The sequence below is a fragment of the Buteo buteo genome, chromosome 11 (assembly GCF_964188355.1).
Source record: "Buteo buteo chromosome 11, bButBut1.hap1.1, whole genome shotgun sequence".
In the NCBI taxonomy this organism is placed as follows: Eukaryota; Metazoa; Chordata; class Aves; order Accipitriformes; family Accipitridae; genus Buteo; species Buteo buteo.
Genome location: NC_134181.1, coordinates 21,958,873 through 21,981,552, shown reverse-complemented (window position 1 = coordinate 21,981,552; position 22,680 = coordinate 21,958,873). Strand labels below are relative to the sequence as shown.

The window sequence follows — 22,680 nt, the reverse complement described above, 5'->3', positions numbered from 1 at the left end:
GGAGAGATGCAGGACAAGAGCTGTCCACAGTTTCTCCTCTTCTACCCTGTGCCACAGCATCAAGACAATCTTCCTGCCCCAGCTGGCTCCGGTGTATCATGAGTACAAACACTTCTGAGATGGAACCTGATGCTAACCTGCTGCTTGGCTGCTTCTTGCAGCAGCACTCCCCTGCTGTCCCCCATCAGCCAGGGCTGTGGAGGGCAATGACCAGCCCCTGCACCCAAGTTCTGCCATACCCACCCCTAGAAGAGCTTTGCCCCTCAAATGGCTGGGCCCTTGCTATCCTGCGGGGAGGGAGGAGCCCTGCTAGGGACAGAGGGGCATAAACACATACTGGGAACAAGCTTTTTTTATTCCATGAGGCTGCAGGGACTAGTAACTCGCTGCAGAAATATTCTCTCAGCATGGGAGAGGGACTTGATTCCACATCTGGGTGCATCCTTGGTGCAGGAGCATTGCACGCCAAACAGACAGCACGGGCCTATGCTGCTGGAAGAGCATGAAGATTCCTGCTAGAGGCAGCATCACAAATGCTATACTTTTCCCTTTGGAGAACCACGAAAACTGGAGTGAACCCCCAAATCAGCCTGGAGGCCCTAGCAAACTGTGCTTCCAGCAGGACCACCCTCCAGGGATGGTTTTGCCTGCCCAGCTCGTCACAGCTTGTCCAGCCCCTGTGGCTTTTGGGGCATGTAGCAGCACAAAAAGGCCACATTGAGACCTAAGGCACCTGCTGGAGCTGGCTGAAGGAGCTTTAGAGAAGCAGTGAGGATTTCCCTGCTTTGGAAGGCAGCTGGCTGCTCCCTCCCTTGCTCTGCGTATCTGCTGGGAGTGGGTCAGGGCTGAAGGCCTTCACACAGCCATGTCCTCTCCAGGGTGAGCACTGTCCTTCAGATCACATCCCACAACCTCCACAGAGAAGCCGCTGGTGTCCACTGTGATGCTGTGGATGCTGAAGTTGCCCAGTCCCTAGAAAACAAACAAACAACAAAAAAAACCAAACAAACAACAAAAAAAAACAGTTACAGGTTGGGGCAGGAGCCAGCAAGGGACCTGTTCTCACCTCCAAGGTCCTGGGGAAGGCTAAGGGGACAAGCAATCTCATCCCACTCGTAGTGGGGCGAGATGCTTCTAGGGCTTGCGCTATATAAAGCGAGCATCTGGAAGCCACCTGTGACAGTGAACCGCCTGGGAGCTCATATCTCACCTCGGTTTTTGCTAGAATTTGGTGCAAAGCCTCCTTCTGCCGAGGGACTTTGGTTAAGACGTAAAGGAAGCCACCGCCACCAGCCCCAGCCAAGCACTGCCCGTAGACGTAGGGCCGCAGAGCAGCCATCATGCGCCCGACGGCCAGTGGCTCGCACCCAGGGGCCATGCATTTCTTCTGCTGCCAGTAGCGGTCCAGACACTTGCCGATGAGCGGCAGGTTACCTGCAGGGGCAAACTATTTGCCTCTATTTCTTGCTCAAGAGACAGAAACCTGTCCCTGCCTTTCCTGCTCAGCCCAAGATAAATTCCGCCTTCTCATCTACCCAATTCCTCCCAGCTCTGCCTGCCAAGCAAGCAAACCCAGCTGTTATGTTGCTGTTTATTTTTTAATCCTCCATGGGGGAATTTGCTTGCTTTAATGCTCCGGCTTCCCCTCCACAGCATCCCAGCAGCTAAAGACCAAATGAATCCACCACACAGGTTAGGCATGGCCCCCAGCCCCATCACGGATGGCTCACAGAAAATCAACTAGACTTGGCATGTCTAACCCCGCCTTCCTCAAATCTTCACTCAAGCCTGAATTTTGGGGCATTGCCTGTAACGTGCCAGTGGGAAGATCTGAGACTTCTGCAGCTGCAGGAGCCTGCAACCCCCCAGCCTTTTCATCCCTGGGACTGCACAGAGTCTCCCCAAGGAAGTCTGTGTTTCTTCAGTCGTTAAAAGGGTTGGCCTGACCCAGGAAAGGGGGCTCACACCTTGCCTCAAGGCCTGGGCACACTCCTCGGCGTTGCTCACCAGCGCGTCAGCATTTTGCACGGTGGAGGGCAGCCTGGCATACCAGTTCCTCACCACGTCCTGCAAGAGGCCAGAACGACCCTGTCGCCATCCTCCTGGCTCCAGCAGCACCCAGGGAGGTAATGCTGCACCCGCAGCCTTTGGTGCCAGCTCCCGTTGGGGTGGCAAAGCTCTGCACCAGCAAAGGGGACAGGCACCAAAGGCCACAGGGGGAGCAGAGGCCAGAGCCTGCAGCACCCAGGGGCACCCAGGCGTTACCTGGAGCAGGTTGCGGGCCAGGCGAGTCTTCCCCGTGTACACCAGCAGCAAGTGATTGTTGAGGGTCTGGGTAAAACTGTCGGGCACCGGGATCTTCTCCACCTCCACCCTGAGCGGCAGCTGGGCCTTCGATCTCCCAATTTTGATGCCGGGCACGAGCCCACCCACCTGGTCCTGCCAACCACCGCCTGCAGGGCAGAGGGTCCTCAGCCACCGTCACAGCTCCCCTCCCTGTGGGCTGGCTGCTCCCCCCAACTGCTACCTGTCGTGAGCCTCTGTTCCAGGTGCAGCACAGCGTGGATGAGGGACTCGGTGCTGGCAGCCTTCCCGGCCGCCCGGTACAGCGATGCCATCACCGCTCCTGCCAGGATGCTGCTGGTACCTGCAGGGAGCACAGGCAGGGCCAGGGCAGCAAGGCACCGCACGTGCCTGTGACAGCTGGGGCTGGGCTCCCTGCCATGGGGCAGCAAGGGGGATGCTCCATCCCAGTGCTGGCAGCAGAAGGGACTCCCTGGCACCAGCGAGGGACTCCCCAGCCCTTTCCCTGCAGACTTACCAAGGCCAGACCCGTGGGGCAGCTTGGACCAGGTGTGCACCTCAAACCCACCCCCGAAGCTCTCCATCAGCTGGGTCTGCAGGGGTTTCTGCGAGGGGAACTGCACGACCTGAGTGCAGATGAAGGCAGCTTTGAGCAAGGCTCCTGAAAACAAAAAGAAAGCAAAGCTGACGCCCACTGCGCTAGCTGCTCCCTCACCCCATCGTGCCCAAAAAGGGCTACCCTGGCACCATGGGGTCAGGACACTAAGGGGTTATCACACGTACAGAGCCAGGCTGTGCAGCTGGTGACACCTCACCTGGCGCGTGCGGCTGGCAGTAATCCTGCAAGTGCTCCAGCTCTCGGCACACCAGCTCGGACACTGCCTCACTCCGTGACGTCCCGCCAAGGCTGACGAGGCGCAGCTCTGGCTCGCTAATGCGCCGCACCCGGGCACCAATGGGCCGGCACCCATCCACCAGCACTGCCACGTCCACCACGGCCCCCCCGTGCTCATACGTGATGGGGGGGGTGTCACTCCAGCCGCCTGCCAAGGCTCACCATCAGCTCCCCAACGTCACAAGGGCGAGACATGGGTCATCTGGCTGGGGGAATGCGCTCACCAGAGAGGTCCAGGCGGGCCGGACACGCCACCTGCACCCAGTGCCCCAAGGGTGGCAGCTCCACCTGCCCCACTGTGACAAACTGGCACGAGGACATCACTGCCTGCCGGACGAGGATTTGCTCTGCCCCCTCGTAATGCCGAGCTGCTCTCACCAGCAGAGCCGGCCTGGGAAGAGAGGGACACTGAGCCCACCGCCTCGGCTCCTTGACTGCGCCGATGCCTGGGATGGGGGCCCTGCTGCTCACCAGCCCCAGCCTCACCTGCTCATCCACTTCTGCCGCTCGGCAGCCAGTTCCCGGACACCGCCAGCAATGTCCCCACTCTCCAGGCGCCCAAAAGCCGAGGCCCACTCCCTGTTAGCAGCGGGCCCGCTCCGCAAGCCCCCTTCCCCTCGTGCCATGCAGCCCAGGACCTCGGCAATGCAGGCAAGCGCCCGTGCTGCAATGCCAGCGTCACCAGCCGTAGAGGCAACTAGAAAATAAAAGGAGGCTGCAAAGCCACAGCCAGGCTGCAGGTCACCCCAAACCAGCCCGCTTCTGCGATAAGCCAGCTCCAGGGGAGCGGGACTCACATGGCTCGCACCCACCCTGGCCTGTCGGATGCCCTGGGGGTGCACCCCCACGGGATCTTGCAATGGGGGGGTGGCGTCATTGGAGGGGGTGGGGAGCACCAAACAGCCCTGATTCCCAGAGATGCAAGACACAGCTCTTGCGAGTCTAGCTCACCCTCGTCCAGCGTGCCCAGCACAGCCTCATGGTAGCCCTCGTGGACGGCACTGCGGGCAAGCGGCAGGAGGCTGCTGTCCTGGCGCCCCAGCAGCACCGTCCGCACCTTGCGCTGGCCCTGCAGGAAGAAGAGGGCCCGGCGGGCTCCCAACTCCGCCGCCTTGTCCAGGCAGGGCAGCAGCTCCTGCCAGGACATGCGCCAGGCCGTCCGCCAGCACGCCAGCCGCTTGCCAGCCACTGCCGCTGGGGCCAGCAGCCACAGCACGTCGTCCAGCCCCAGCGCTTCGGAGGCGTGCAGCACCGGGAAGAGCCGGGCACTGAGCAGGCAGCGGCTCCTCTGCGGTGTCTCAGCATCCCAAAGGTCCCCTTCCCTGATGGAGGGACAGCCCGTCAGCACCACCCTGGGGCGCGAGGACACCTTCCAGGAGGGGAGCCGGAATGCAAGATGGGTTGGGGTGGCCGTGACACCTCCCAATGCAGCCATCCCCAGGGGACCTGGGTCTCCTGTCCCATCCTGGCACATGGCACCTACCGTATGCCCGTCCGATGGAAAAACTCAGGCCAGGGCATGTTCAGGTAGGTGGCCTCTTCGGCAGGGCTCTGCAGGGAGACGGAGGGGCCAGTTACACCCCAGCTTTGCGAGGAGCCTCGTGCCACCTCACCGCCCCCATACCTGCCAGTCATCGAGGCGGCCAGTGAGAGTGAATACACGACAGGGCAGGTCACGCAGCCGAACATGGTGGCCCTGCAGGACAATGTCGCGCAGCAGACAGCCCTGCAGGGCTGGCGAGGAGCCTACAGCGAGGCCTGAGAGGAGGCAGCCAGGACCGATCTCCAGGGGACCCTACAGAAGAAGTAACAGGGCCCCGAGTGGCATGGCTGGTCCCAGAGCAGCCCCCAAACCAGAGCCAGATTCCCAACCTCAGAAGGGGAAAACCACCCTGGGTGACAAGCTGGGGCCAGCAGGAGCCAGGTGCCAGAGGAGCACACTCTGCTTTGTCACGGGGCTACAGGGACATGGACTGCAGAAATTCAGGCCAGGCAATGGCCTCTAGGGCTCACAGCCATGACAGAGCCCCCAAGGAGAGGGACAGCCCAGTAGTAACAGCCTCCTCCCCTTGCCTGGGGAGGGTGACAGCCACCAGGGTCCACAGCACCAGCCGAAAGGGCACCTTGAATCTCACAGACATTGGTCCCCATCCCAGCCAGGGCCACCTCACCCTCCTGCCCGTTCAGTGCACTGAGAACTCAGGGTCACCCCCGCCCCAGCCACATACCTGGAGGTGACAATGCTGGATGACACTGCCAGCCGCCAGCCGCACGGCTCCTTCCAGCAGGCAGTTCGTGACTGAAGAGCCATCCTCCAGGAGACAGGGCTGCTGCCAGGGGCACAGAGGCACGTGGGACCAGGGTCTGGCCACACAGCCCAGAACAATCCCCAAAAATCATGCGTGAGCAAGGCTGGGCATGAAAGGACATACATCCACGTGGGAATGCGCTGTTTTGCAGAAGCGGAGGTGGCTGGCAGAGCCGGGCAGGAGCGTCAGGCTGCGGATGTGGTCGCTTGCAGACATGGTCATGTAGTCATAGGACGCGTCGGGAATGCAGGCTGCAGAGGGGCAGGAGAGCTGTCAGCATACTGAAGGCAAATGTGGGTGTGCCTGATACTCACATAAGCCAAGGGCAGCCAGGCCGAACATCCCCACTTGAAGAGGTGGGGAGAGAAGATCCGGGGACCCGCAGTTGTGGGGAGAAACAGCCAGATGCCAAGCCCTGACCACCCCATCTCTCCCCACGCAGGCAAAGAGGGCTCAGGGATGGGTCATGTCACATGCACCCACCACAGCATCACTCACCCATGCTAAGAGGGAAGGCACGGAGAGCTGTCCACAGCACGGAGCGGGCACTCCTCGCACTGGCGTCACCACCACCCTTCACAAAATCCTCCTCTGTCATCCCCCTTGCCATGCACAGCACAATGTCAAAGAAAAGGGAGAGCTGGGGAGAGAAGGGACCTGTCGGGTGCAGCCAGGCTGGCCCCCACCCTGCTGCTGGGTTCTCCCCTCCCACCACCTCTCCCACCCAAATCTGGCAGTGTGTGGGCAAAGAGACGCTATAGAGATTCCCAGCAGCAGCACCCATGGAGCAATGGGTCCCATCCCCCGCGGAGGGGCTGTCACCTGGATGGGTGGTGCCCCCGAGTCTAGCCCCATGTAGGTGCAGGCGTCCAGAGGAGGGATGACGTGGGTGGCCAGAAGCTGCTCGGCAGCATCCGAGGAGAAGAAAACCACCCCGCAGACCTGCTAGGGCACAGTGGGGCTGAGGCCACAGCTATGGTGACACAAGGGATGGGGCTGGCAGGGCCACCGACACCCGAGTCATGCCATACCAGTGGGACGGTGCCGTCAGGCCCCGCACACTGCCGGATCTGGGCCTCCGTGCCTTTGTAGATGATGTCGCGCACCAGCCCCTGGGAGTGAGACCACCCTGATGAGCTCTTTGGGAAGCCCCAAGCCAAGCAGCCACGGCAGGGCTGGGACCCCAGCACCCAAGGGACCAAAGGAGTGAGGACCCCTGCACCTCCAAGGGATGTCCCTTGAAGGGCGAGCTGCTACCAACCTGCTCATCGGTGAGGTAGACCCCATGGTTCCTGGCATACATCTGGCTCCCGGGCACCGCGATCACTCTGACGCCCTGGAAGCCGTCCCAGTCAATCCCTAGGGAGAGGGACAGAGACCAGTGCTCGCTGGGGCAGTGAACATACCCACACTGGGCACAACTGCCTGAAAACCAAGCCCACGGCAGAGGTGGTGACAGCAGTGTCCGGCCTTGGCCACCTTGCTGGAGGCACAACAGATGCTCCCAACCACACATGGGTCAGCAATGCCCAAGCATCCGCACCCTCATGGGAGCACAGCGCAGGCTGAGCCAGCTGTGCCACTGCAAGCTCCGACCCCTGTCCCAAGCCAAAGGGGGTGCTGGACGCAAGGCTGGCACCCACTCACCTGGTGCCGAGGGCACGGTGAGGAGCATGTCAGTGCTGCAGACCCACACACCAGGCGGGGAGCCCACACAGAGCTGTCGAGAGAAGGGCCACATGCCCAGCGATCGCACAGAAGGGGCCCAGCCCTTGTGGGGCACCCAGCACCCTTCCTGCCCCGCTAGGAGCCCACTAAGGGCACCCTGAAGGCTTCAGGGTGAGCCAAACCCTCCCCCACGCCAGGGTGCCCAGCATCGCACAGCACAAGCCCAGGGCCCCATCCCACAGGCCACACACAGACCCGGTGCGTCATGGTCCCCAGCAGGCTGTCCAGGTTGCAGACCAGAGCTTCGGCCAGGGCGCCGGGCTCCTCCACGGGCAGGCAGGTGAAGGCCCGGCCACAGTCGTCGAAGGAGAAGTCGCGGCCCTGGGGGGGACAGGAGGGTGTCACAGGGAGGGAGAGGGTGTGATGGAGGGGTCCCAAGCTGGGCTGCCGGTCGGCTCTCACCATGTGCAGAATGAGGATGCGGGCTTCCCTCAGGACGTCGGAGGTCACCACCTGGGAGGGCAGAGCAGGGGATGCTCAGCGGGGAGGGGACGGTCACCCCGCTTCCCCCCCCCCCCCGGCCTCGCCAGCCGGGAGAAAGCTCCTCACCGTGCAGCCCGCCCGGGCGCTGAGGTGCTCGGCCGCCACCAGCAAGGCGTTGAGGGTGGCCCCGCCGCTGCCCAGGCGGGCCCAGGGGTCCTCCACGGCCAGGAGGAGCGGGGGGGGGCGCGGGCCCAGGCCTCCCCTCAGCCGGCGGGCCTCCAGCTCTGCCAAGCGAGAGGCCGGCGGCGCTGAGGGCTGGCACCCCCCGCCCCGCCGAGGGGAGAGGGCGAGCGCCAGCCCCGCCGCTTGCCTCGCTGGAAGGCGGAGACGCAGCCGCCGCGCTGGCAGGTGAGGAGGACGACGCTCCACTCCGCCGCCATGGCCGCGCCCGGCCGCCCCGGCGACGCTCCCTCCCGTCCCCTGAGTGGCGGCCGCGGAGCCTGCTGGGAGATGTAGTCCAGCTCCCTCCTGCGTCCCGGCACCCGCTGCGGGAGGCTCGTTAGTGAGGGACTACATCTCCCAGCGTGCACTGCGCAGCCGGACAGGCCCCGGCCGCTTAAAGGCACAGTGCACCCCCTGTCCCGGCGTTGTTTCCCCCACGCCCCCCCACACACGCCCTCCCCGAGGGGCTCGTAAAGGGGGAATGGGGGTTTTGACGTTTTTCTGCCCCAAAATGGGCGCCGGCGGTGGCGCGCACCCCCAAGTGCCCTGGGTCACCCCTGTCATGAGCCCACCCGGCCTCAGTCCGGCTCCTCGCAGGGGCTCTCCGGCGGAGTCGGGGGGTCTCCCAGGTGCGGGCGGTGGGTGCCGGTGCCCGGTAGACGCCGATCTGGGTGCCGGGGCGGGCGGCTGGCGGGTGCCCGGTAGGTGCCGGGGTGGGTATCGGGGCGGACACCGAGCGGTACCGATATCCCGGGTTGTGTACCGGGGTAGATACCGGAGATGCCGGTGCGCCGGGCGCGGAGCGGCGCCGCTCGCCTCCTGCAAGTCCCACAGACCCCGCCGGGCGGCGGGCGGCCGAGGAACTACATCTCCCAGGCTGCCGGGCCCGGCCCCCCCGCCCTTCTCCCCCCGCCCCGCACGGCGCGGCCCCGCACGGCGCGGAGGGCGCGGCGCGGCGCGGGGGGCGGCGGCGGCGGCGGGCCCGGGTGCGCCCGGCGGCGGGGGCATGCCGGAGCCCAGGCAGGTACGGCGGCGGGGAGCGGGGCCGGGGCGGGAGGGGATGCGGGCACGACCCGGTTCGGGGGGCCGGTCCCAGGGGCGGAGGGGGGGGGGGGCGCGGAATGGCGGGCTGCGGCCGGGGGAGGCTGGCCGGGTGCTGGTCCCGGCGCTCGGTGCTGGCCTCGGGGATCGGGCACCCGGGATGCGCTGGATTCAGCCCCGGGAGGATGCGCTGGCCCGGGCCCTGCGGTGCTGGCCCCGGGGAGGATGCAGTAGCCACAGCCCTGGGGTGCGACCCCCAGGGTGCTGTCCGGGGAGGATGCTTGCCCCTTGGCAAGGGGTGCCAGGGCTGGGGCTGAGGGATGCTGCCCCTTCTCGGGAGGGGAGGGGAGGGGAGGGGAGGGGGGTGTGCTGCGGGGACCCAGACCCCGGGGGGATGCTGGGGGACAGAGCTGAGGTGGCCACAGAGGGGACCGGGCTGGGAGGGCTGGCTGCGGGTAGCCCCAGTCCCCACCAGTGCCAGCGTGCGGGTAAGGTCCCTCGGCAGCAGCGTGACACGCGGCTGCGTGACACACGGCGTCCCGTGCCCGGGTAGCGGCAGCCAGGATTTCACAAACCCGATACGAGTGTCCCTGGGGACAGGGGTGGAAAACTGTGTCACCGAGCAGGGAAAGGTCCCTCGCCCGTGTCTGTGTCTCCGGGGTGCCAGCACGGGTGTTGGCGTGGGATCCCATCGGCGTCCGACCTGCCGGGGTGTGCGCCTGGCCCGGCGTTGCGGGGTGTTTCCCCGGCCGAGGCTTGGCTGTCGGAGCGGGATTGGTGCCGGAGCCAGGATTTTAGGGCCTGGCAATGCGTGGGGTCCCCACAGACGTCAGGGGCTTGGGTGCCGCTGGCACAGGGGGAAGGCGAGGTTTTGCTCGGGCTCCAGCTGCGGAGCCGGAACACTTATTGCAAAGCTCCCAAATATTTCCCCAGAGCGAGGGCTCCCCATCCCAGCAGGAGGGGTTTTTTTTGGGGGGGGGAGGATGGCGCTTAGGCAGTGGGCGAGCTTGGTCTGGAGGAAAGGCCACGTTCCCTGATGAGCGAAAAACATGGCTGGGTGAAACCAAATAACACCAAAACCCCCCAAACTTGTTGAGCTTCCCTCTGGGAAGACAGCTGGCCTTCGAGCTGGCGGAGGCAGTTTTGCCCCCCCTTATCTGGGGGTCCCCTGCTGGGCCAGGGGCCAGGGGCTCCCCCGTTTCCAGCACCGCCCCGAGAATCCCGGCCAGGGTGGTGAGCGGGACGGGAAGTTGCTCAGCGCCTTGGGCTTGGTGTTCCTTTTTCTTCCCCTTTTATCGGAGCCAGATGTCACATCCACAACAGTGAAGCATGGGGCGGGGGGGGCCTGCGTTGGCTGCCGTGCCCACCCCAGCCATGCGTGTGCCCGTCTGTCTGTCTGTCTGTCCCCATCTGGCAGCAAGGAGCAGCCCCGCTGCCGGTTGCGTGCGGCAGCTGCCTGTCAAAAGCGTTTCCCTTTCCTCCGAGGAGCTCATGGCGGTTCTCGGGAAAGGCAAGACGCGCTCCGCTCACCCACCCACGCCTCGCCGGTGCCGAAGGCGGGCAAGGGAGAGCAGGCAGGGAGAGCAGGCGGGGAGAGCCCCGGCAGCCGCACACCAGAGGGAACCGACTCAGGCTTGAATTTTCATGCCCAAACAAGCTCCAAACTGCCGCTTTTCAGCAAAAGGCTCCGGCAGCACTGAGGGCACAATGGTTTCCCCGCCGGCTCTCGGCACGCTGGATGCTGCCTGGCTTGGCCCACGCCAAGGTCCCGGCGTCTTAATGGCTTTCATCTCCTGCCGTTGCATTTAATTCTTGCAAGAAAGAGTGCAAACTGCTAATTGCTCTCCGGCGACTCGGCTGGCTTTGGTGCTTCTCAGCGAGCTGTGTTTTATTGGTGCCCGCCAGTCCCCGGGGGCTTGGGATGTGGCGGGAGAGGCTGGGAACCTTCTGCCCCTGCCCTGCTGGGCTCCGCATCAGGCTCCGGGGGGATCTCTCGGCTCCACGTCACTCTTTGCCATCGGCATCTCCTGAAAGCTCTTCTGGAGACTGCAAGAGATTTGGGCCCCAGCTCCACAGCAAAGTTCCCAAAGATACCCCCAAAACCGCACATGGATGAAAGGTGAATATTTATAAACAATTTATTTTTTTATATATATATATATGCATGTGTGATACATGGATCTTTATTTCTTTCTTATTGAATGAATAGTTCAGTGATGGGCTCTAAAATAACCCCCACAACAGTCGCTCTCGGGAAACCAGAGCAAGCTGCAGTCACTTTGCTCCGGGTGCCACCGTGCCGCCAGCAAGGGACTTTCAATCTGCAGTGGTAATTGGGCTAATTAGGAAAATGCGAATGCTCCCCCTTCTCCCTGAGTGTCAGAGCAGAGCCCCAGCTTAACGGAGAGGAGAAGTCGGGTTCCCTCGCCAGTGAAGCTGCTCTAACTTTACATTTAATGGGAGTCCCTGGCAGCAACTGGGCTGTGCTGGGATTGATAGCTTTTGTAACATCCCTGTGATGAAATCTCATAGGTACAATTTTCCTAATGAGTTCAACGGCCTCTCAGTGCTGTCCGCAAGCAGAGCAAACCCTGAGCGGTTTTACCAAGCCACCCCGCAGCATGCACCGAGTTTGCAGTTCTCTGCTCAGGCACTGTCCCGGGGGAGAGAGCGGGGGCTTTGGGTCACAGCACCCATCAACCAGCCCTTGAAAACCTTTGGGTTTCCACCGCCTCCCATCCTTGATGCTGCCAAGCCCCAGGGAGGGGGACAGCGAGGCAGAGGGGGGCCCCATGCCCCTCCTCACCTTCCCTGGGCAAAAGGCCATGGCCGGGAGCGGCGGCGGTGCCTCCCCAGCACGGCGTCTGCCCGACCTTCACTCCTGCACATATTTTCCCAGTGAGGCATTGAGCAAGAACCTAACGGGCGAGGGCTGGTAAAACAAGCCACGGTGGTGGAGGGGGAGCGGTTCCTTCCCAGATGCCATGGTGGCCGGCAGAGAGGCTCGGGGTGCTGCCGGCAGTGGTGGCTCGCAGGGTGCCGGCATTGGAGGGTGAGCGGGGACCTGCCCTTGCTGGGGAGCATGCACGTACCCACCATGGCTGCATCTTTTCAGGTGGCTGAGGATGGGGGGGGGGACACACCAATTTGGGGGTGTTCGTGGGGTGCAGCCATGCTGCAGCAGGCATGGAGGGGGGCACGGACCGGGCAGGCCCCGCTGACCCCAGCTTGTCGCTGTGGGAGGACGAGATGGAAATGTGGCTGGCGGCAGGCAGCCGGCTCCCCGCAGGGCCTGGTGGCTTTGCTATGGGGAATTGGTGGGAGGACAGGGGAGAGGAGGAGGCAGCGTGGGGTGGTGAGCCCTGGGCTCTGCCTCCTCTGCTCTGCTGGGGGCTGGCTGGCACCCCCACCTGCTAGCCAGCCCCGAGCCCGGCTGCTCGGTGGGACCCAGCTTGGTGGTGCCTGACCCGGTGGTACCTGACCCAGTGGTACTTGATGTGGTGGAACGTGACCTGGAGGTTTGGTGGTACCTGACCTGGCGGTACCTGACCTGGTGGCTCAGCGGTACCCGATCTCATGGTACCCAACCGAGTGGCCCGGTGGCACCCGAGTACCTGACCTGGTGGTACTCGAGCCGGTGGCTCGGTGGTACCCGACCCGGTAGTACCCAGTCTGGTGGCTTGATGGTACACAGCAGCTGAGGCAGTTGGTGCAAACTGGGGGCTCTGGGGTAGGTGCCTGGGGGTGCAGGGCAGCAGGCCTGGGTCTGGCCCTCGGCTCTGGCCGGCTCTGCAGGCATTTGGGGCCCGGGGACACACAGAGTCTCCCCGCTATACCAGCCTGAGCGGCGAGTCCCCCTCCCCTCCCCGCCTGTCCCGCCTCGGGGAGAAGGCTGCCGCTCCCGCAGCGAGCGTGGCCTTGGGCTTATCAACCCCCCTTGGAGCGCAGGGGCTGGGGGTCCCCTTTTCCCTGCGACAGCTCGGGGAGAGCCGGGGGGCTGAGGGGGGGGAAGCGGCACTGGCAGATGGCCAAGCAGCGTCCCTTCTTAGGGACGGGGGGCATCAGCCGCGTGGGCTGGCGCACGTGGCTCGCTTGTCCCGATGAGTCCGTGCATGTGAGCTGCGGGGGCGGTCGGCTGCCTCGGCTGCTTCTGCCAGCATGCGGTTTTGGGGGGAGAGGACAGCCAGATGGGCTCTGCAGCTGAAGCCCCCCGCACCCAACATTGCCCTGTCGGGCAGTGCAGGGTGTTTGGACTGAAGCGGGTGCCCACAGGGTCCCCACCGTGTTGCGGTTGAGCCCAGGGCCTTGGGATGCTGCTAGAGCAGTCCCTGCGAGCCCCATCCACCGGCAAGGGTGGGAGCATCCCTTTCCGAGCTTTCCCACTGCTGGGACCTCTCCTGCGCCCCCAAATCCCGTAGGAAATGGCCTCGGTTGGTGGCTGGCTCCATCCCAGCTCTGCACTGGGGATTTGGCCTCCCGCGGTCTTTCCTGGCCCCATCCCAGCACTGAGGGATGAGCCCAAAATAACCCCTCCGGATGCCAGGCACAAGGAAATTGCTGTCGTTGCCAGCCAGGGGTGCGAGGAGGCTTTAAAGCATGGGAAACCCAATTAACTCGGCTCCATTAGCTGATTGAGCTGGCTGATAAGAGTATGATTAATTAAAAGGATGAAGAATAAGTTACTGGGTCCTCGCTGCTGTCGGGGTGTGGCGATGGCTTAACCCATGAAATTGGCTTCTCCTGTTAATACCTGGTGCCCAGCTACCGCCGGCCATCAATCTCATGGCATCGCTTAACGGTGGGGAGAAACACCCTCATACCAACACTGGGTTTGCTCCCTGCTCCCTCTCCCATCCAGCTTCCAGGGAGGGAAAAAAAAAATCAAGGGAAAATGTGATCCCTCTGGATGAGTGACGCAGGAAAGGACCTTTTTAATTAACCGTGCTTTTCTTGCCGGGTCTCGGTTTGGCTTTGGAAGCCAAGTAATGCAGAAGGATGGGAGTATTGTCCCTTCCCGCGCTGCCCTTGGCAGATTCCTGCTCGCCATTCCCAGTTAATGTGAGCTGACGGCCCCGGCAGAGGCGAGCGGGCGCTCTCTTGGGCACACTCCCTGGCTAAAGCAGCGCCTGGAGGGGCTGCAACCTCGGGCAACCGCTCGGGCCATGGAAAAAAGCAAATATGAGCAGTTTTATGAATTTTTGTAGTAATCCCACTCACCGAACCCCAGCCTGAAACCGCCAGGTAAGGCAAATCACCGCACAGCATTTCTTTCTGCCTGGGGCTGAAGGAGGTGGGAGAAAACTCGACTCCTGTCCACTCCCTTCCCTGTTGAAAAAAATAAACCCCCTAAAATCTCATTTTTTCCACCCAAGACAGTAGGAGGGATGCCATTCTGGGGCGGGGAGGTCCCTGCGCACTTCCTCCTTGTCCACCAGCAAAAGCCGGGTGCTGCTCTGGCACCCGGTCCATGGTTCGGCGGTGGCAGAGGTGATGTCCCTGCACAGGGACAATGGGATGGGTGGCACCTGGACACCCAGGGGTGCATTTCCTGGGGACTCCCGGGGGGAATTTTCAGCCCCAGCATCCCCGGGAGGAGCAGCAGCCCTGCCTCTGCTCCCCTTCTCTCCCAGCCCCAAGAGGGGTAACATCCCATCTCCCAGTGACGGCTCCTTCCCGCACCCAGCCTGTCACTTACTGGCAAGGAAATCAGTGCCAACAACCTCGGGATATCTTAGAAATGAGCAAACAAAGCCAACAAGACCTAAAAAAGCCAGGTGGGGATGTGTCTGGTGGCATTACAGCTGATGGGGAAGGGGAAGGCATCCTCCAGGTCCTGGGGCTGTCGGGTCGCATTGCTCCAGCATTCATCCTGAAAGGAAAGATTATATGATTGGAAAAATCATCCAACTGTAAAAGCAGTGGAGCGATTTGCCGGGACCTTTTAATAGCCTCGCTTCGTTTTCTCTTGCAATCAAAAAGAAACTCATGTTTGATGATCATGTGGTCTTCAGGAGGCAATTAAGGAGACCTGGTGATGAATTTGGGAGTAGGAGTGTATGTAATCGTATTGCTGAGTTGCCAGGCTTGCTCACCTCAGAAGAAATCCCGAAATCCCCTGTTATTTTAAGAAGGAAACATCAAAACCTGGTGCAAAGAGGCTCTGTGATGCCCCTGGCTGTCGGGGCTTTAGTTGGCAGAGGCAGGCTGGGTTTGACTTTGGGAGCTGGCAAGGAGGGTACGGTTAATGCTGGGGTATGTATGGACGTGTAGGTGCCGTGTCTCTGCTGGGGTCTATAAGGACCAGTGCAGATGGAAATAGCCGCCAGCCCCTACTAGGAAAATGATGACTCAAATAAGCCGCTGGTATTTAAGGATGCTTTAACACGCGTGAGCTGGGCTGGAGGATGGGTTTTTTCCCTGTCTGCGGTCAGGGGCAGCTCTGGGAGGCCCCAGGATGGGGCTGTGCAAAATGCGCTCCAGATGCTGGCGGGGCTGGGATGTGGCAGGCAGGACCCAGACTGAGCTGGGGAGCCGGAAAGGGATTTTTTTCCCCCTTTCACCGGGAACAAAAATACCACGAGCACGTGATAACCGATTTCCTTTAGCCTTTAAAAAGCCCCGTGGGATGGAGAGCGGCGGGAGCAGGGGAAGGGGGATTGGCCCATCCTGCTTGTTGGCCGTGCCACGTTGCAGCTAAAAAGAGCCCCAAATCACCTTTTACCTCCAAAACCTTCCAGCGTTGTGCATCTGGGGGGGGTTATAGCTTTTCTACTGGCTTTGTCCCAAACTCCCCTAGATGTAAACCCTCCCTTTAACAACCACCCCTGCTTTTTCCGCTGGCAGCAACCCAAGAAAGTCATTGCAGTCGCTTGCTGGCCACGCATGGGCCGTGTAGGTGTATTAAAACCCCCCTGAGCCAGGGAAAAGACTCGGACAACGATCATGCCTGGGACGTGCACCCATTTTCTGACTCTTTCCTCTAGAGACTGTTGCCGCTTGGGCAAATATTTGACAGTGGGTTAATGATTTGGGCAGAAGCCATCCGTGCCTGCAGTGTGATGGGCTGGGGGGGGGGAGAAGGGACAGGGGGTCCATGCTTAGGTCTCCCCCAACCTGGCAAGGAGCTCAGCAGCCTCCACCCCCGGTAAGAAATCTGGCATCATCCAGAGGATTTTTTTTTATAGGAAAGAGGCATCCCTGGTGCCCGCCAGCTCCTAATTAGTGCTGCCGGCCTCGGCGCTGGCCTAATTAGGGCCAGGGCTGAGCTGCGGAGGCAACGCTGCTGCAGGGTTTGGCCTTGGGGGGGGTCCTGCCCTACCATCCCCCTCCACAAAAAGCCCCAGGGGGGTCATATCTCTGTCTGCCCGGGGTGATGGATCCTGCCCCAGCTCAGCGCTGTGTTAAAAGGAGGGGGGGGGGTGTGTCAGGCTTTTGGGGGGGGGGGGGAAGGGGGCTGAGGAGGGGGGTTCTGGCTTTGCCCCCCTCCCCCCCCCGGCTTGGGGGGCTCAGCCATACTTCCCCAGGCGCAGGCGCCGGCAACTCTGCCCCAGCTATTTTTGCCCACCGGGATCACGAGTGAGCGGGTGACCTTCCCCGAGGGACACTGCCACGCAGAGGGGGGGACAGCTGCCGGCGTCAGTACCCGGGGTGCCCGTCGGGCTGCGAAACGCCTGTTTCCCGCTTGTTTTGGTGGCGGCGGCAGCCAGTGAAGAGGGTTTTGGAGGGGCTGCTTGTGGCTTGATAGAGAAGAAGGATTGAGCCTACAAAAAGGAGCCGCTTGTTCAGCTCTGGAGGCAAGTTCATGGCTAAGCCTTTGTCTGGCAGAGGTAGGGAAGGGACAGCCTGGGAGCTGCCGGGAGCTCCCCCGGCACCGCTGGCGAGGAGCCGGCGCAGCCAGGCGATGCTGGCATCTCGGCTCTCTTTGCACCCTGCGCCTGCTTGTCCCCTCGCAGCCCCATGCCGGGGACGGGCTGGGTGGCATTTTGCAAAACTCGGTGGGGAATAACCAAACCGGGCACCCTCCTCCGGTTTGCCCCCCGCTTCTGCCGTGTGCATCGCTGTCCCTTAACGCGCTGTCCCCTCCTTCCTGCTCCAGGCCAGTATCATCATGGCTGTGCTCCCGAGCCAGCGGTAAAGGGCAGCGTGCCAGCGGATCAGCTAAACCCCGGGGACGATGAGCACCGTCGCAGCCGAGAGCCAGCTGGGGCCAGGACCCGGAGGAGCCGCCGAGGCGCGGTGCTGCGGCTGAGGCCGGTGTGCCGAGCTGTGCCGGACTCCCGTGCCGCTGCGGCTGGCAGCAGATGCTCTCTACCCGGCACGTGGAGCCGCCAGGGGCCCTCGCCACGGCCGGACCACGCGGATGGAAAGCTGCAGCCCAGCAGGTAGGAGCCCGGCACGGCGGCTCAAGGCGGGAGCTCTGCATCTCTGCTGCCGCCACGGTGATTTAAAGCTCTCGGTCCCACAGGGAGCCTCGCTGGCCGGCTGACGCCATCCCGCGCCCTATGCCCGAGCCCTATGCCGGAGCGGGCGCCCTCCCCGGCTCAGCCGCCCGCCGACCATGAAGTGCTCATTGCGCTTCTGCTTCCTCTCGACCGCCTTCCTGCTCGTCTTCGTCATGTCCCTCCTCTTCACCTACTCCCACCACAGCATCGCCTACCTGGACCCCGGCGGGCTGGGCAGCATTCACCGGGTGAAGCTGGTGCCCGGCTACGCTGGCATGCAGCGGCTCAGCAAGGGGGGGCCGTACCCCCGGGGCTGCACCTGCCGCCGCTGCCCGGCCGAGGAGGCCGGGGCTACCGACTGGTTTGACGGGCGCTACGATGGCACCGTCTCCCCGGTGTGGACCAAGGAGAACATGGACCTGCCGCCCGATGTCCAGAGGTGGTGGATGGTGAGCGAGGGGATGGGCCGCCCCCATGTGTCCCCCAGCCCTGGGGCACGCCGTGATGTCCTCCGGCCACGGAGAGCGCAGCTTTCTCCTCCGCCGGCGAGAAGGGGGCTGCTGGCTGATGCCCCCCACCCTCCTCCCCCCCGCAGATGCTGCAGCCCCAGTTCAAGTCCCACAACACCCACGAGGTCCTGAGCAAGCTCTTCCAGATCGTGCCGGGCGAGGATCCCTACCGCTCCCGCGACCCACACCGCTGCCGCCGCTGCGCCGTGGTCGGCAACTCGGGCAACCTGCGTGGCTCCGGCTACGGGCCAGAGATCGACGGGCATGACTTCGTCATGCGGTGAGGGCAGGGGACTACTGCCAGGGACGCTCCCCGCCCGCTCAGCTCCACGGGCAGCACAGAGGCACGGGGCGATGCTGGCAGCACCGGCGGATGCTGAGATCCCACTGTGCACCGCAGCGGCGTCTCTCCGGTCTGCTGTGGGTTAGGAGATGCCAGGGCAGTTGTCCCTGTGCTGTACGCAATGGCCACAGCCCGACTCCGGTTGCTTGGTCAAGGAGCCCACTGCGGGTCCTGCCGGGTGCTGGGATGGGTAGGAGCGCGTCCTGCCTCTGCCACCCCCCCTGGGCTGGCTGGGGGGACCCTCAGCTCACGCTAGCACCCTGAGCACCAGCAGGCTGGGATACTGCTCCTCAGCAGCGTTCAACAGCTGGTGGGGGACACCCGTGTCATCTGTAAGGGACAGGGTGGCTGGGAAGGGGGTGCCACCTTCCCCGCTCTCTCCCCAGGATGAACCAGGCCCCTACGGTGGGTTTTGAGGGCGACGTGGGCGGTCGGACCACACACCATTTCATGTACCCCGAGAGTGCCAAGAACCTGCCTGCCAACGTCAGCTTCGTGCTGGTGCCCTTCAAAACCCTGGACCTGCTCTGGATCGCCAGTGCCCTGTCCACCGGCCAGATCAGGTTGTAAGTATCTGGCGAGCACCGGCAGCACCAGGCTGGCAGGTCCCCTGGGAGCGGTGGGGATCCATCTGTTCCTCCCTCCCAGAACATCCCCCGGCACTGGTCCCTTGGCAGCTCGGGCTGGGGTTGGGGGTGCGCAGGACCCCCAGGAGCTCACCTGCCTCTGCTTTTTTCCCAGCACGTACGCACCCGTGAAACCTTTTCTGCGGGTGGACAAAGAAAAGGTAAGGGGGGGGGCTTGTCCCAACCGCTGTGATGAACACCCGTTTGGCCACGGCCCCCATCACCCCATCTTCCCCCAGGGTCCCCACATACATTTTGGTGCTCCTTCCTGGGGTGCCGATGGTGAAGGGAGCGTGGCCAGGACTCCGGCACTAACCCCAGCCTGTCCTCCCAGGTGCAGATCTACAATCCTGCCTTCTTCAAGTACATCCACGACCGCTGGACGGAGCACCACGGGCGCTACCCCTCCACTGGCATGCTGGTGCTCTTCTTTGCCCTCCACGTCTGCGACGAGGTGGGTGATGGCTCCTCGGGGTCCTCCTCTGGGCTGTGGGGTCCCAGCTGGCATGCGGTGGGTTTGCTGGGATCCTGAACCTTGCAGGATTAAGGAGGGAGGAGGCTTCTTTGGGTCCAACTGCAGCAGTTTCTCTTGCTCCCGTTGCTTAGCACGATGGTGATGGGCACCCTCGACTGGTGGGAAGGCTGTGTAGAGGGATGTATGCCTTTGGCACGGTGCGAAATCCCCCCAGCAGCATGGCGGGTCCTCGGTCGAGGGGGTCCCCAGCCTGGCAGAGGGGGGTCAGGGCTGGCTTACCCCCCTCCTCACTGCTGCAGGTGAACGTCTTTGGGTTCGGCGCTGACAGCCGGGGCAACTGGCACCACTACTGGGAGAACAACCGCTACGCCGGGGAGTTCAGGAAGACGGGGGTGCACGACGCCGACTTTGAGGCGCACATCATCGACATGCTGGCTAAAACCAGCAAGATCGAGGTTTACCGGGGGAACTGAGGGCTGCGTCTCCTCCGGCTCCCCTGCGCCAGCTGGGTCCCGGCTGCCCGTGGGGGCAGGCGGCGAGGGTCTCCCCGGTGTTCTCGGGCGATGAGCGCTGGGTGGGCAGTGCGGCCCCGCACCACCAACAGAGCCGCCCCCGGCGATATTTGGTGCCTCCAGCAGCCAATCAGGTTCAGAGCTAAAGGAGACTTTTTGCTTTTTTTTAATTATTATTATTATTATTATTAAGAAACCCAGCTGAGAAAGGATTTGTAAACACAATCAGCGACTGACCGGGCGGTGGGGGCATCCGCCTCACATTTCTTTACAGTCAAACCAAATGCTGCTCTTTTTAAAAAAAAAGACAAAAACCCACCCACCCACCCCCCCCAAAGCCAGGTGACTTTGGGGAGCACCCAAGCATTGCGTCTGGGCCAAGGGAGACATGGCGGCTGAGCAGCCTCGCCAGTGGAACCAGCTGCTTCTTTCTTCCTTGATTTTTTTTTTTTTTTTTTACCCACCTGGGGCAGCCGCCACCGTCGCTTCCCCAGGGGAGGCTCCCGGCACACAAGCAGGTCCCAGCGCGGCTGCAAGCGCATGGACCCATCGCAGGGAGCTGGCAGCCACGGGAAGCCGACCGTCGCCGATGCTCCACTGCAGGCTGGTGGCTGCTGGCACAGCCAGGCTGGGAGATGGAGAGGAACCCCAGCTTCGGGGCTGAGCATCCCCTCTTCTCTACCTGAAGATTGAGGAAGAAGGGTAGGACGAATGTCAGGGGCGACCGTGCAAAAGGCAGCTAAGAAATCCGCAGGATCTGCAGCCCGGTCCCTCTGGCCGGGCTCCCTCGCAGGGTGCTCGAGGGATGTGGAATGCAACGGTGGGGGTCCAGCCCCACCGGAGGGATGGAGACGTGATTTCCCTTCAACTTTCAGGCTGGGAAAAACCAGATTAGAGATAGCTTTAGTGGGTGAATGAACCGTGCTTTTGTGTTGCTATAAACAGACAGCTCTGGTGAGAAGCTGAAATCCCAAAGTCTTTGCTCCGTTTGTGAGGGTGGGGCTTGGTTTACACCGGTCTGGTACAGCCGGTGCCCTCAGGGTCGCCGGGGGCTTTTCGGGCTGGACAGGCTGCCCTGCAGCATGGGACGAGGTGCTGCAGAAGGAAACTGCCTCCCCAGAGGTGTAATTAAAACCACTTTCTTTGGGTCAATCAGGCGGGTGGGTTAGTTTTGGGTTGTTTTTTTTTTTTTAGTAGATATGAAAAGCTCAAGAAAAAGGCAATCACGGCAAAGTTCCCCCAGAGAGGGACCCTCTGCCTGCACAGCTGGTGACGATGATGCCTGCCTGGCACCGCGGCAGCACAAGCCCCAACATGCCAAGACTATGGCAGGGGTTGCGGTGCTGGAGTCCGGCCAGGGGAAGCCCTGCCTACACCACCTCTTTGCAATAGTTACTTGGGTAACAATCACCCTAGGTTTTTTTGGGCTTGGAGGGTTTTTTTTACCCTTTTGTATCTGGCTTTTCTGTAGCAGCCTCTTACCTGTTTCTCTGCTTCAGTTTCGTTGTTTTTCAGGGTTTTCCTCCCTTTTTTTTTGAGGTTTCTCTCTCTGCAATCGTGAAACATGAGGGTTTGGGTCACCTGGAACAGGCATTGTGCATCTCCTGGGCTGGGCAAATTCATCTTTTCTGTCTGCAGGGCTTTGAAGCCCTGAGTTTTGTGGTGGGTTTTGGTAGAAGCGGTGCCACTCTGGCACGAGCAGCCTGCCTGCGACCGCCACGGCCAGCTCTGAACCCCGGGATGCAGAGGCAGGGTGCAGCAAGCCTCAGTCTCCACCTTCCTGGGTTGTTTTTTTTTAGGGGAAGAAAAATAAAAAAACACAAACCCATGAGCAACGAGTGCCTTGACCATCTCCTGTCGGCTATGCCGGGCTGTGCCCGCACCCGCACCGGTGGTAGGGGCTTGGCCGATTTATCTAGCAGTCGTACCTTGCTTCCCTCCTTGCGCCAGGCTGGATCTTAGCTGGGAAGTGCTGCGGGGGGAAGAGGGATGCATCCAGGCCACCACTCTGGTGGCTGGAGAGGCCAAATCCAGTGTGATGAGGCTGGACCAGTTCCTGTCCCAGCTGAGCAGAGCCAGACCAGACAATCACAGGGTGAGCAAAGGCGCCAGGTACCAAACCCGCCAGCAGCACAGGGCCGGCATCCGGCGAAGGGCGCGCTCACGGCTCCTTGCTGCCCTATTTTTTTTTTTGGCTAACTTCCTTCCCCTAGCCCCCCCCCCCTTTTTTTTTAATTATTATGATTATTATTTTTATTATTATTATTTAAGCTGTCCCGCTAGGACTCGCGACCCCTTCTGTTTCTCTCGCAGAGTGGCTGCCAGCCCCATGCACGAGGAGCATGCTGCATGCCTGGCGGGGAGGGGGCCACAGGCGCGCCACCAAGGAGGAGCACCACTGTACTGTACCTAGAGGAGATGTAGGCAGAGGCTACAGGCAGGGGGGCAGGCAGGGAGGAGGTGCCCAGGCTTGCCCACCTGGCAGAGGTAGTCTTCATCACGCGGTGCCTGATCGAGCGCCCGTCGCCTCCCGCTCCGCCAGGAGAGGGAGAGACCCGTTGCTCTGACCTAGAGCTAGGAGCAGGCAGGTGGCTTCGCCCGTAGCCTCTGTGTACATGGGCACTTCTGCACACAACTGTCTTAAAACTTTTTTTTTTTTTAAAAGTCAATAAAAAACATGCATCAGAATCGCTCTATGTTTTCCTTCCAGTAGTCCTGCCTGCTATGCCTTTGCCTGCACCCAAGACCAGGCGTCAGTGGGGTTGGGAGAGGAGGGAAAGGGAGCAGGAGGGTTGCTGGGGCCGAGAAGATGCTCTGCTGTCCTCTCCGACTGGGCTGTATCTGGGCTGACA

The 22,680-nt window shown here is 62.1% G+C and overlaps 2 protein-coding genes across 9 annotated transcripts; one reads left to right on the top strand and one right to left on the bottom strand.

Moving 5' to 3' along the window:
* Positions 1-337: 337 nt before the first annotated feature.
* On the bottom strand, positions 338-8,128 carry FCSK (fucose kinase). Of its 5 annotated transcripts, none has more exons than XR_012652231.1 (23): positions 8,030-8,128; positions 7,786-7,943; positions 7,639-7,689; positions 7,432-7,557; positions 7,156-7,228; positions 6,770-6,867; positions 6,540-6,620; positions 6,331-6,450; positions 6,007-6,148; positions 5,632-5,759; positions 5,428-5,529; positions 4,824-4,994; positions 4,683-4,750; positions 4,151-4,521; positions 3,686-3,896; positions 3,424-3,590; positions 3,120-3,347; positions 2,822-2,965; positions 2,528-2,647; positions 2,266-2,453; positions 2,008-2,067; positions 1,211-1,434; positions 338-972 (listed from the first exon to the last, which is right to left on the bottom strand). XR_012652231.1 is itself a non-coding variant. In XM_075040406.1 (23 exons), the coding sequence occupies exons 1-23, from the start codon at positions 8,097-8,099 to the stop codon at positions 856-858; spliced, it is 3,258 nt and encodes a 1,085-aa protein (XP_074896507.1). In that variant the 5' UTR covers positions 8,100-8,128; the 3' UTR covers positions 338-855. The 5 variants fall into 5 exon arrangements, 4 of the variants coding, with proteins under 4 accessions (XP_074896507.1, XP_074896508.1, XP_074896510.1 ...); XM_075040406.1 differs by having other exon boundaries at positions 1,968-2,067; XM_075040407.1 differs by having other exon boundaries at positions 1,968-2,067; positions 5,428-5,526.
* Positions 8,129-8,781: 653 nt separating this feature from the next.
* Positions 8,782-22,520, top strand: ST3GAL2 (ST3 beta-galactoside alpha-2,3-sialyltransferase 2). 4 transcript variants are annotated; one of them, XM_075040402.1, is made up of 8 exons: positions 8,782-8,905; positions 17,018-17,303; positions 17,387-17,812; positions 17,959-18,152; positions 18,602-18,781; positions 18,957-19,002; positions 19,176-19,295; positions 19,616-22,520. In XM_075040402.1, the coding sequence occupies exons 3-8, from the start codon at positions 17,480-17,482 to the stop codon at positions 19,787-19,789; spliced, it is 1,047 nt and encodes a 348-aa protein (XP_074896503.1). In that variant the 5' UTR covers positions 8,782-8,905; positions 17,018-17,303; positions 17,387-17,479; the 3' UTR covers positions 19,790-22,520. The 4 variants fall into 4 exon arrangements, with proteins under 4 accessions (XP_074896503.1, XP_074896506.1, XP_074896505.1 ...); XM_075040405.1 differs by having other exon boundaries at positions 17,372-17,812; XM_075040404.1 differs by lacking the exon at positions 8,782-8,905 and adding an exon at positions 9,340-11,041.
* Positions 22,521-22,680: the final 160 nt, after the last annotated feature.